This window comes from Palaemon carinicauda, chromosome 6, assembly GCF_036898095.1.
Source record: "Palaemon carinicauda isolate YSFRI2023 chromosome 6, ASM3689809v2, whole genome shotgun sequence".
NCBI lineage: Eukaryota > Metazoa > Arthropoda > Malacostraca > Decapoda > Palaemonidae > Palaemon > Palaemon carinicauda.
Window position 1 is genome coordinate 128,721,686 of NC_090730.1, and position 15,000 is coordinate 128,736,685.

The 15,000-nt window shown below is 33.8% G+C and overlaps 1 protein-coding gene across 1 annotated transcript in view; it reads right to left on the reverse strand.

Moving 5' to 3' along the window:
- Positions 1–15,000, reverse strand: part of LOC137643233 (DE-cadherin-like) — a 218,012-nt gene that overhangs the window by 39,871 nt on the left and 163,141 nt on the right. Inside the window, exons 24-27 of the mRNA XM_068376075.1 lie at positions 14,171–14,365; positions 13,023–14,028; positions 12,268–12,453; positions 7,773–7,891 (exon numbers count right to left, since the gene is read on the reverse strand). Coding sequence (XP_068232176.1) covers positions 7,773–7,891; positions 12,268–12,453; positions 13,023–14,028; positions 14,171–14,365 — 1,506 coding nt within the window. The remainder of the gene's footprint in view (positions 1–7,772; positions 7,892–12,267; positions 12,454–13,022; positions 14,029–14,170; positions 14,366–15,000) is intronic.

The following is a 15,000-nucleotide window of genomic DNA, read 5'->3' on the forward strand; positions in this document are numbered from 1 at the left end:
GGCTGGTGATAACTTAATAGATAGACCTATAGGCTCCCCTAAAACCCCTCATCCTTAGCTCACATGGATGGCGAGGTTGCAGCGATCAAAGGAGCTAACGAGTTTGAGCGGGACTCGAACCCTAGTCTGGCGATCACCAGTCAGGGACGTTACCACATAGGACACCACATCCTATAAAACGTTGATAATGTACCTGGTGCTCAATCAAATAAGGTGTGCCCCGAGCTGGGTAGAAAAGGGCATGAGCTAACAACTTATTTAATAAGAGACTTGTTAAAACTCCAACATCACACACACACGCATATATATATATATATATATATATATATATATATATATATATATATATATATATATATATGTATATACATATGTATATATGTATATACATATATATGCATATATATATATATATATATATATATATATATATATATATATTTATATATATATGTATATACATATGTATATATGTATATACATATATATGCATATATATATATATATATATATATATATATATATATATATATATACAACAAATGCAGCCGTTTCTAGCCCAATTTAGAATAAAAGCCCTCACAGATTTCAATTCTTGTCTGGGCTTTTCCCAGTTTTCATCACCACGCTGGCCAGTGCGGATTGGTGATGGTGGGAGATTTTCATATGATCACTCACAGCAACCAACCTAGTTAGGGTGGCCATGACTAGGACAGCTTTGCTGATCATGGTGGTACTCATACCTTTTCACCATGTCAAGGTATCCCCACTCAGAAAGGGTATATATATATATATATATATATATATATATATATATATATATATATATATATATATATATATATATGTCCATATATATATATATATATATATATTTATATATATATATATATATATATATATATATATATATATATCTATATATATATTTATATATATATATATATATATATATATATATATATATATATATATATATATCTATACATATTTATATATATATATACATATATACATATATATATATATATATATATATATATATATATATATATATATATATATATATATATATATATATACATATATATATAAATAAAGCTGCCTTAGAGATAGAAAAGACAAAACTTCAATGCCAAGTGCATCAGTTAACTTCTGAATCGTTGATGATCTCTTGTGCTGTAAAATTTAGCATCACATGAAACTCTACTAAACACACTACATTATTCATTCCCAGGCTTCATTAATAGTAAAGCCCTTTCTTAACAATATGTTTCAATGCAATCTATCGAACCATCTATTGGTATTCCTCTCCTTATATCTTATAGCAATTCTGAATCATTAACTCTTAAGTGGCCTATTGCCAACCTTCCTTTGCAGACGACCAAAATAATGTGAAAGATTACGTTCCACCATTTCATATATATGACCTATTTTCCATTTCTATGTATCTCCGCAACGTATGTCTTGAAGTGAAAAAGAAATAATTTCTACGTGTTCTTTATCTATTCTTGAATAAAATGTATACTTAACTCCAATGACGGATAGTTTACTTAATAATCAATTCTTTCATAACCCTCTTGGCTTCCAGAGACAATTCAAGTTTCTTTGAAATCTCCTATATTTCTCGTTTCACCATTAAGGTAACTCCACTCTTCTCTCGACCTTCCATTACTTTCTATATACTCCACAAAAATACTCAAATACATCAGCTACATTACTTACATTCTTTTAACAATTATCTCAACACTCATTGCTCTATTTTATTTATTTCAATGTATCCTTAGAATAAAACTCCTGAAAACATTACCTTCAACTTTCTCCTCTTAAAAAACCTTTCAGACTCTTATACAAGTACCTTCAGCTTCTCTTCCCTCCTCTAGATCCCTGCAGTTTGTTTTGCATGTATTAACCATTCTACAAACCATCTAATACTCAGTTTCTCATCCAACAGCTTCGTACATATCTCGATTGTCATTTATAACCTCTCATATCACTCCATACAGAAAGTTTTCACAACCATGGACCTACTTTTACACCTAACCAATAACATCTTGTGACTACAGATTCTAATAATGACTTTGAACATCTTTCAACATAAACTTTCAACACCATCTATACTGCCCTCTCTATCAGTTGTATCAAAACTTCACTGGGTTCATATACACAAGAAACAACTTTTTTCTCTTTACATCTGAACTTCTTGCACGACTTTAATTAAAATCTACATACGTTCTATCTAAACCCAGATATTCAATCGTATTTTAGTCTTAAGTTCTATTACTCAAATCAAGCAACACACAGCATTTCTGTTATAGCAGGTAACGTTATCCTCTATAAATCTTATTGATTTTTATCTCCTCGTAATTATGCATGATCTTTGGACCGTTTACTTTTAAAAATAAAACTTTTTACCTAGAATTTTCGAATAGCCAGAATTTCTTCGATCTTCAGGGCCAGTTTCTAAGAATAGATTATTATTATTCTTATACTTATTCTTATTCTGATCCTTATTATTATTATTATTATTATTATTATTATTATTATTATTATTATTATTATTATTATTATTATTATTATTAGTTTTACTAGCCAAGCTACTACCCTAGTTGGAAAAGCAAAATGATATAAGACCAAGGCCTCCAACAGGGAAAAAAAACCCAGTCAGGAAAGGAAACAAGGAAATAAGTAAAAGATATAAGAAGTAATGAAAAATTAAAATAAAATATCTAAAAAAAAAAAAAACATGAACAACATTAAAACTGATAATTCAAATATAACTATGAAAAGACTTATGTCAGCCTATTTAACATAAAAACTACTGATTCAACTACCCGATTAGGAAGATCATTCCACAACTTGGTCACAGCTAGAATAAAACTTCTAGAATACTGTCTAGTATTAAGCCTCATGATGGAGAAGGCCTGACTATTAGAATTAACTGCACGCCTAGTATTATGAACAGGATGGAACTGTCCAGGAAAATCTGAATGTAAAGTACCCCCGTGAATATACACACACACACACACACACACACACACACACACACACACATATATATATATATATATATATATATATATATATATATATATATATATAAATAATCTTACTGCTGTATATATATCTATATATATCTTAAGCAAAAGGCATAATGAACTAATTGAACGAGGTGCCAAAGATTAATATCTAGATCAGGAATAAGAAATTTAAAAGACCGTAAGTTCCTGTTCAACAAATTAAGATGAGAATCAGCTGCTGAAGACCAGATAGGAGAACAATACTCAAAACAAGGTAGAATGAAAGAATGAAAACACTTTTTCAGAGTAGATTGATCACCGTAAATCTTAAAAAGACTTTCTCAATAAACCAATATTTTGTGCAATTGAAGAAGACATAGATCTAATGTTTCTCAAATAATTAACTGAACAACGATACAAGATATTATCATCCAGATCATGGACGAAGAATTGAATAAACAGCAAGTTTTTGTACCTAAAAATTAAGATGAAATTCAGAAGCTGAAAACCAGAAAGTATGATAATACTTAATACATTGTAGAATGAAAGAACTCAAATATTGTCTCAGGATATCTCTTTCACCAAAAGTTTTAAAATACTTTTGGCAATTTCATACACACACACACACACTATATATATATATATATATATATATATATATATATATATATATAATATATATATATATATATATATATATATATATATATACATGTACATATATATATATATATATTTATATATATATATGTGTGTGTATATATATATATATATATATATATATATATATATATATATAGAGAGAGAGAGAGAGAGAGAGAGAGAGAGAGAGAGAGAGAGAGAGAGAGAGAGAGAGTTTATAACAATATTGTTTGCCATGAATAGAATACTGTTTTAAGGATAATTGTGCCAGTAACTATATATGTAGTAGGTTGGCGAAAGCTCCAACCACCTGTTGGAATACTACCGCTAGAGAGTCATTGGGTTCTTTGACTGGCCACATAGTACTACATTAGATCCCTTTCTGGTTACTTCTCCTTTTCCTTTGTCTACACATGCGCCGAATAGTCTGGCTTATTCTTACACATTCTCCTTTTTCCTCATACACCTACCAACACTAAGATAACCGAAAAATTCTTCTTCACTCAAGGGATAACTATTGCAGTGTAATTGTTCAGTGGCTAATTTTTCCTTGGTAAAGGTGGAAGTGTCTCCATAACTATAGTAAGCAGTTCTTCTAGAACAGTGGTTCTTAACCTTTTTCAGTGCCCGTACCCCTTGATATGTCAGAAAATTTTCCCGTACCCCCACCCAATGTAAATACAATACAAATATATGCAAAGTATTAGTGATACAAACCTTGCTGAGAAATTATTAGATTTTCAAATATAGGAGAAAGGTACTTTTTTAATTTCAAATGGAAAGTGTCAATTAGTAGGATACAATGAATAATAATGAGTATTACTACATAGTGCACACCAACACATTTTTAGTGGCTCTTTTGTTGTTGTTTCTCATTAATGATATTGTTCAAACGAGGTTCTTTCTTTGAAAGTGCCAGACGCATGTCATCACTTGCATCCAAACGGTTTCTGGCTTTTGTTTTGATGTGTAGGAGCGTTGAAAAACCTGCCTCACATAAGTATGTAGTTGCAAATGGCACGAGAATCTCCAAAGCTCTCCTTGCTAACTGTGGGAATGCTTGGAGCTGTGCACACCAAAACATATCCAGTTGCATTTTTTCCAACTCCATTCGGATTCTGTCATTGGTCTGCAACTCCACAAGATCATCTTTCATGATATCATTATCATCCATGGAATCAAGGTTGAAAAGAAATGGATCCCGTATCCATCTTTGTGCCACAGAACCTTCTTCAAGGTGAAAATACCCTTGAAAGGACTGAATTAGTTCTTGCAAATGTTCTTTTACTTCACTCAGGATGGGCAGCTCTTCTTCAGCACTAGCAGCCTCATCAAGAGAAGGGAAGTTTGTAAAATGTCCACTTTCAATGCGCTTTATCCACATTGGAAATTTCTTGGTGAGGGTAGATAACTTTTCTCTGGCAGTTATCATATTAATCGCTGTTCCTTGCATAGAGACATTCAGTTCATTGAGGTGCATGAATACATCTGCCTGATATGCCAGAACAAAATGATCTCCCTGTTTTCAAAATGGTCAGCAACTTCACTGCCTTGATTTCTAAGAAATTGCATAATTTCTTCATGAAGTTCAAATACACGTGTAAGTACCCTGTCACGGGAAAGCCACCTTACTTCTGTGTGGTAAAGAAGAACACTGTGCTCAGATCCAATTTCTTCACAAAAAGATGCAAAAAGACGGGGATTCACTGCCCGTCCTCTGATGAAATTTACAGCACGCACAACAACTGATAAGACAGTCTTCAATTTTTCTGACAGCGTCTTTGTAGCAAGTGCATGACGATGCAACACACAGTGAGTGACAGTTACATGGGGAACCTCTTTTTTCACTAAGGTAGCAAAGCCTGATTCATTTCCAAGCATGACAGGGGCTCCATCAGTGCAAATTGAACCACATATGTTGAGAGTCATTTCATGTTCCATGAAGAACTCTTTCACAAGACTGAACACATCAGTTGCTTTTGCGGTAGTTTTCAGAGGTTTACAAAATAAGAATTCTTCCACAACTTCTTTCTCCTTCACATACCGAACAAATGCCATCAACTGGCTGCAAAAACTAACGTCAGTTGACTCGTCCAGCTGAATACTCACTCTGACAGGACTAGCTTTCAGGTCTGTTATCACCTGCTGCAAGACATCTTGACTCATATCATGAATCGTTGAATGAATAATGTCATTTGACAGAGGTATCTGTTTAAGCTTCTTTTCAGCTTCTGTCCCTAACACTATTTTTGCCATTTCTAATGCACAAGGTTTAACAAGCTCCTCTGCGATAGTGTGAGCTTTTTTCTTCTTTGCACACAAAAGGGCAACTTCATAAGATGCTTGCAACAGAGGTTTCTCAACTGGCACAAAACCTAGCTTTGACAGGGTACCACTACGATCAAATCGTTCCCGCTTGATCTTCAAGCTCTTTAAGTCATGTCCAGCATCTGTGCCTCCATGCCGATTGTTGAAGTGTTCATTGAGTCTTGATGGTTTGAGATTTGCATTTGCAAAGACTGTGCTGCAGAGGATGCACTGTGGTCGTTGAGTTCCATCTGCCTCAGTCATACAGGTAAAACCATAACGAATGTAATCGTCGTTCCACTTGCGTTTCTTAGACATAGTTACTAGATCTTGATCACACCTATACTACCTGGAAAGATGCAGGCCTGGATGTTATAACCGTTACATGTTACAATCGATATAAAATAACGTATCACCACCAACACAATACACAGTTCACCCAAGGATGGCTCGAAGTGTAGGTTATATTGAGAGGGTAAGGCCATTTTTTTTACCAACTGAGACCATTTTTTACCAACTCAGGACAGTGTGACCTTCTCAGGACATTTTTTTTACCAACTCAAGGGATTGTTTTGATCAACTCAGGCCATTGTTTGACCAATCCAGGTCATTTATTTAGCAAAGGAATTTTTTTTACCAGGTCAAGCCATATTTTGACCAACTCAAGCCATGCTTTGACCAACACATACCAGTTTTTGACCAAGTCAGACCATTTTTTGACCAACTCATCCCCGACCGCTCACCCTGGTCGAGCCATCCCCAAGTCCACTATATTCCTCCTCATGCACATAACAGTACCTTCAAAATTATATATCTTTTATCAATTATACATCTATTCTTGACAATATTAGAGTTATACCACACTAAAAAACATATTGTGACAAATAAAATGATAATCCAAAAATTACATTTCACAAATAAAAAAGAACACACTCACCAGTAATTCACCTCAATACTATCAACAACTCGAACACAAACAAAATGCAGACCCAATTCACACTGTTCACATTGACTCAACTACACACAGCACAGTGCACATGCAGCATGTTTCAGAGTCAGGAACAATGCGAACACGAACCCATACGAGACATCAAGAAAACTCAACTACACACAGCACAGTGCACATGCAGCATGTTTCAGTCAGGAACAACGCGAACACGAACTGTACGAGACATCAAGAAAACGTGTATGAAACCATAGAAAAAATAAGAAAATTGTTTACAGCGCTAACTTTAAAAAAAATAATTTAGACAATTATAGTAAGAGAAATATTTGGAAAATACATGTTTTGCTTTCTCATGGTAAATATACAGTAGCTACCATTGCACTGGCTATCATGTCTCGTACCCCCATGCTTAAGGTTTCGTACCCCTTGGGGGTACAGGTACCCCAGGTTAAGAACCACTGTTCTAGAAGGACACTCCAAAATTAAACCATTGCTCTAAGGTCTTGTGTAGTACCATAGCCTCTGTACCATGGTCTTCCATTGTTTTCGGGGGGGGGGGGGGGTTATCTTGCCGATATTACACTCAGGCACACTATTCTATTTTTCCTTATTCCCTTTCCTCACTGGGCTATTTCCCCTGTTGGTTTTAGGTTAGCTATTGATAATAATAACAATAATAATAATATTGCTATCGGGTTCTAAGATAAAACAAGAAATTTCGTTTTCTTCGACACAGCACTTAAAGAACATATTCTATGCATCAAATCCATATATACCTGGATCCAGTTCCTTAATCCAACAATTTCCTAAACTACCCAATTGCCCCTCAATGCTACTCCTCTACTTCTAACACTGACCTTTTTTATATTGCTATCGATAAAATCGCCAATGCTGAGACCTTCCGGCATTTTGGCTAACGGTGCCGCGAGACACTGGCGGGCATCCTGAGTCACATCAGGCAGATTGGAATCTTCATCTGATGAAGGGGAAAGAAAATTTGTATATAATTTCCACACATTACTGGCTATATTTACTAGATAAACGCATTTTCTTCAAAGCCACAGTGACCTATTAATCTCTATTTCCTCAAACCCCGCTAACTACTGAAATATTTGAATCCGGATAAGATATCGCTTTTCTTGAACTAAACAATATTTTTTTTAGTGTGAGGCTGTCGTCCCACATCATACTATAAATAAGCATGGCGCGTTACGTTAACCTCATTAAGGAAGCGCTTCTCTACTTTATGTCGAATTAGATTTAAGGAAAGAGTAAAAAAAAAAAAAATGGGATGACATCCAAAGATTAAGGTCACTGTTGCTGTTACGGTATTATATAGCTATAAATATATATAATGTATATAATAAGAAGAAAATTATGCTAGATCTTGGTGGTTTTAATATAGAATGACAAAAAGTTGTATGTTTTAATCCTTAGAAAGCAGGCATGCTTTAGAAGTGGGTATTCATAAACTGGCCATATCCATGTAATTAACTAGCTAATGGAAAAATCAAGAGTATGACAAACCACTGTGTATGGCCTTTATAGACTTTGAGAAAACTTTTGATTCTGTCAAAATTTCAGCAGTAAGCAAAGCCGTTCAAAGACAAGAAATAGATGAATTTCGTGTTAGAACACTTGAAGATATCTATGCGGGATGTATAGCTATCCTACTACATGGAGATAGTGAGAAAATTCCGACTGAGAAAAGAGTTAGACAGGGAAACCCTATCTCTCCTAAATTGTTCATAGCATGCCTAAAAAAATTTAAAAAATTTAGATTGGGAAAATATAAGAAATAGTACTAAAGGTGAATACATTAAAAACTTGAGATTTGCAGATGACATAAATCTGTTAAGTGAATCATGGAAGAAATTACTAAAGATGACAGAAGATCTGAATAGACAAAACAGAAATGTAGGACTGAAAGTGAATATGAGTAAGATTAAGACAATGTTCAATAAAAGAGCAGACAACAAAAATGAGAGTTATGGACGAACTTCTAGAGACTTACTAAATATATGTACTTTAGTGCAAACAGTAAGTGTTTTCCCATGGCACGAGACCGAAATTAAAAATAAAAATGGGATGGAGAGCTTTTGGTAAACAAAATGGGACTATGAAATTAAAATGCCACTTTCTCCTAAAAGAAAACGATTAAGTTATACATCAGAAACTTGGAGCCTTTCTAAAGCCTTAGAACATAAGCTTAGTTACAACTCAATGAGTATCGGAAAGAATAACGATGTGAATAAAACTAAAAGATCAGAAAAAGAGCAACACAGATACGAGAGTAAACTAAGGAAGAGCGTATTCTAATATGTTAAGAAGTAGAAATGGACATGGGCAGGTCATGTAATGACAATGACAGATAAGAGATGGACAAGCAGAATAACTTGATGGGTACCTAGAGACTGCAAACGAAGCAGGGGAAGGAAGAGAAAACGATTGATTGATGTGCAGGTATAGACTGACCATAAACAGACACATGGGGAAGGGAATGTCTGAAGCCTTTGTCCTGCAGTGGAATGGCAACGGCCGATCATGATGATGAAGTTGATGTATAAAAAAAAAAAACTTGGGATGGGAAGGGCAATGAGTAGAGCCAAGATGAGTGAAGCGTTTGCAGTGTCAGTAAAGATTCTTTAATTGGGTGAAAGTGTACAAATGATTTGGCTCTAGGCTTGTTTGAATAAGAATGGGTGTGGCAGAGGTAAGACTTGTAATAAGCACCGCATATGGGCCAAGTTTGGGAAAGAATGAGAATGACAAAGTGTCTTTTTGATTGGGCATTAACCGGTGCCTGACTGAGATTGGGGAGAACATACAAGAGTGGTTGTGCGATGAGGTTCGAATATAAAGGTAGGAATGAGAGCCATAGATGGAACAGCTGATGGGTATGGGAATGAAAATTGTGTTCACGAAATCTATTTGGAAAGATGTTTGATTATTAGAAATGAGCTATATGGTTCATACTAAAAACATGCAAAAGTACACCTACGAAAGAATAAACTGAGGAAAAGATTTTTTGATAAATTATGTCTTAGTGCAGAGTGGTTGGAAGAGCGAATTGATTCATGTAATGTTAAGAAGAGGAGTGACTGAAGGTATATCTGATCAATATTTGATTAAACCATAAGTTATGATGAAATAATTTCGAGGGGGAAGTGTGAACATGCAAATGTAAATATATTTAAAAATATTGAGCTGGATAAGCTAGCGGTGTCGAGAGCATATAAGAAAATAAAAAAGCAATGAACTGTGGGTTAAGGTTATAAAAGCAGAGGAGGATGGGTAGATGAAAAATGTATAAAAGGTATGATGAGAGTCTTTGGGACAGAGGGCAGTATTTTTGAGTATATGAGAATAGGGATAACAAATAAAAATAGTAAGTGGATGAAAATATAAAAAGTTTATTAAAGGAAACAGAGGATTATGTAAGGTACAGATTCATGATAAAAGAAAAGAACAAGTGAAGGCATTCAGAGAGGATGGATAGGCAAGTCAAGGACAAAGCGAGACGGAAAAATAATAGCCAGTAATCAAAGTCGAAGGGCGAGGGTGAATGTATAAAAAAAGAGGCAAATGAACAATTAATGGATCCAGGATTTAAAGGATGAATGTGGCTATGACTGTTTATTAGTTTTTATCTTCAGGTACCAATTCTTAGGGGAAACGTTCAATGTTAGTCACAAATTTTCTCCGTTTCTCTCTCACGCTCTCTCTCAAACACAAACACTTACATATACACACGCACTTACACACACGTACGAGCTGTCCCATATATATATATATATATATATATATATATATATATATATATATATATATATATATATATATATATGTATATATATATATATATATATATATATATATATATATATGTATATATATATATATATATATATATATATATATATATATATATATATATATATATATATATATATATATATATGTATATATGTATATGTTTATATATATATATATATATATATATATATATATGTATATATGTATATATATATATATATATATATATATATATATATATATATATATATATATATATATATATATATATATATACACACATATATATATACGTGCGTGTTGTGTGTGTGTATAAAAGCAAACTATATTATAAGAAACGTACATACATGTTTGAAAAAAAGAAAAGAGTAATAACATGAAACAAAGGCTGAATTCTCGACTAATTACTCTTCATTTTTGTAATGACTCCTATGTAGATATGCTACTTAGCATAAATTAAGGCATAATGATAGTAATCCGGAATGGTTTATCCAATTTATGGGCGGCTGCAATTAATTACTTTTGAGTGTTTTGCTGCCTTATTTATGGATATTATCCTAGCTTGTGGAATATTGCTTACTGCATTCACCATTATCCTACTTAATTACTGGGGATCAGCATATTAGGATCCAATTAGTTACTCTTCATTATAAGATGAAAAGGAATAAGAAAATAAGAACAATGCAACAAAAATAAAATCTCTCTCTCTCTCTCTCTCTCTCTCTCTCTCTCTCTCTCTCTCTCTCTCTCTCTCTCTCTCTCTCTCTCTGTATATCTATCTATCTATCTATCTATCTATCTATCTATATATATATATATATATATATATATATATATATATATATATATCTATCTATATATATATATATATATATATATATATATATATATATATATATATATATATATATATATATATATATATATATATATATATATATGTAAAATGTTGATTTTCCCCCAAATTATGGGTATCTCCACATTAGTTACCCTAAGTAGCCAACTCTTCATTCAACGAATAAACTAGACAGATGGTTAATCTTAAATTGCGCCAACTACATTTCTATAATTTGCATTAAGATTCCAAATCTTACTTCCATGAAGAATATATGATCCAACAATCCTTTCATACATTCTACTCTTGGCCTCCATAAACACTACTTCTTTTCTATACTTTCTGTGAACTTTCCTGTTTCTTGAATTAAATCGCTTACATCATCTCTTAATCAACCACAATTCATTATATTTACTCAGAAATACCGATAGGAATCAATTGGTTTAATTTTTCCACCATCTATCTACAATAAAATTTTTCCTTCAAGTTTCAAGAGTCTAATTATCTACATAATCTGGTTTATCTTATACAAAAAGACCGTTCATACATTTTTCCTATATTCTGCAGTTTCTCTTTTGCAAATAAATACCAATTTTTCTACAATTCATATCAACTTTTATTGCTTCAAGTTTTTGGTTTTTATTTCTCCCATTAACCATACTCTTGTTCATATTTACTTTTAACTTCCTCCTGAAACTGACCTTTCACGACATATCCATCTGGAGTGACCTGGAGAAACTTAAGGTCGAAATGAGTGACGTCCTTCTCGCCGAAGGCCTCCAGGTCTGTGCCTCCCATCGTCTCCTTCACCAGCTCTCGATCCAGGTCGGGGTAGGAGACTGTCTTCCTTCCTCGCCGGGCTAAGCATAGAATCAGTAACACCAAAACTATGAAGAAATAAAAAAAAAATTATCAGAAAATTATTTTTCGTACCCATCACTCTATCACATGTTTTTGTTTTGCTTTGATCATGGATCCTCCGTTCATATGTGAACATGAGCTATGAGCAATTTACTACAATAGTGTTTCTGTGAATTGTAACAAGAAAATTATGTCCCAATATTCTGGATATTTTCGTAAATCCTAAGATTCATAACAAAAATATCAAAGCTGTATACTACTAAAATTAATATTAAATGATGCAACGTCCATGACTACCCTACAAAACACTGAAAGACATTTTTTTAAGGTTAATTTTAATGTGCTCCTCTTTTCAATGCTGTAATATGCGACCAAATATTTGTTATATAAATCAAAAGGCAAATATATATATATATATATATATATATATATATATATATATATATATACATACATACATACATACATACATACATATATATATATATATATATATATATATATATATATATATATATATATATATATACATGATAATATAAACACATATATGTGTAGTGTGTATGTGTATAAACATGTGCAAGAGATAACTTACTTAAGAGGCAAAGAAGACTTGCAAGGATAATGATGATTGACTGCTGACCCAGGACGACCCTCGAAGTACGCGGAGCATCACAAGGCTGTATTGGCATGAAGGCATAATCTGTGGCATTGAAGTCATAAAGGAATTGATTTTGACGCATATCCATGATACACCCCGAGAAGGATTCGACTTTAGGGGGTATCAAGTTCCACCGATAAGACGCAGATAATGAGGCAAAGCTGGGCATGGCAGACACACCCCCAATCTGAAGAGGTCCCTGGACGTTGAGAAGGAAGTTGGGGTAGATGGATATGTGAGGATAGGGGATAGTAACCTTACAAGGATTACCACTACCCATGGACGCGTTGAACCCACAGTCGGTTACTTCAAAGAACATTTCCTTCTCATTCCATACGACAGTGAACTCAAAGATACGATTGTTGTTATTTTCAATTGGGATCGAGATCTTTTCTGTCCCTGATCCGAGATCAATGTAAGTCACCAAGACCCAGTTTCTTAGAAACACATAAATGAAGTCTTTAGGATAGTCCTCCCAAGGAGATTCTACTATTGGCCCCATGTATAGAAGAATGCCGTTTGGATTATTTGATTTGAAAGAAATAGAAAAAGTCGAATTGTCACACACTTTCAAAGGTTCATACCAAGCGAAGCTTTTCTCAAACCTTGCGTTCTTGAGTTCACAACGGGGTCCGTAATTATGATTGTCTATACACTGGCACCTGAGAGTGTTGTTGATAACAACGCAAGTCCCTCCATTGTAACAAAAGCCACTGAAGCAGACTGAGGGGAGGGGCTCGAGTTCCCCACAGTCACAGGTGTATTCGTCAGTGATGTCGACGCCAACCATGGTGGCTGTGCTGCTTGCAACCACTAGAGGAGATGTGAGGTTTGGTCGCATGGTGTGTTGACAGCTTTTCCCTCCACAAGGAGACTTGGATTCATACAAGCAGGAATTTATATCTACCATGGTAACATCTACACCCAATGCTTTGGAAACCTGAAACAAGAGGCAATACACTTGATATGTATTGTATTATAGTATATGTTTGAGTCAATATTTCATATGAAGGAACTGTTGGTAATAACATTTAGCATAACACTATCAGGCAAAAACTTTTCTGGGTTGGATTTCTTCCTACCTGCAATCGATTTTTCATCATGAGTCCATCCAACTTCGCGGCAGTGTAATAGGGTGAACTGTGGCAGTTGTATCGTATTTGCACACCATCCTCGACATCGAGCATGCTGAAAATGTCGACGTTGTTCCGAGGTATCTTATGGATCTTCCCTATCTGGTCCTTCAGGCGCTCATAAAGCGTTTCAGTATTTGTTATCTATTTGGGACAGAGATAATGATAATATTATAATCTTTTTTTGCTGCCTTTCCCGTCGCAGGGCGGGGTTCCAAAGTAAAACAACAAACACAAATTTCTCTTTATATCAAATATAGAATAAAACCTATCAGCATTAAACCCTTCATATTGACAGAAGGTTCATACTCCAAAACTAAATAATTACCAATAGCTAAGTAATTTACTGTTGATGTTTAAGAGATCACATAATTTGATTTCGAGAGCAATTTTCATCTTTTAGAAAACCCAAGTTCTTCTAATCAAAAACGTCTACTGTAATTTCCCGAAAGACTCTAATGCCATCATCCAATAACTTTTGATGAATGTCGTTTTTTTACATCGATCAATTTTCTTTACGCAATGGATCACTCACCTTCACCTTACAGCGAAAAATTTTTCTCTTTCTACTTATAGGAGTCACTCTTTGACATTATCTACCCAATACATTCAAGATGTTACTTTATTTCTTTCTACTCCCAAGTCATTTTTAATTACAAGCCTTACTCACCAAACCCACTATATATATACATGACCAAATCTGTTTTAAAAAGTCAGATTCCATTGTTTGAATACAGTAGTATCTGTAACTTAATTCACTTTACGCTACAAATACTAAA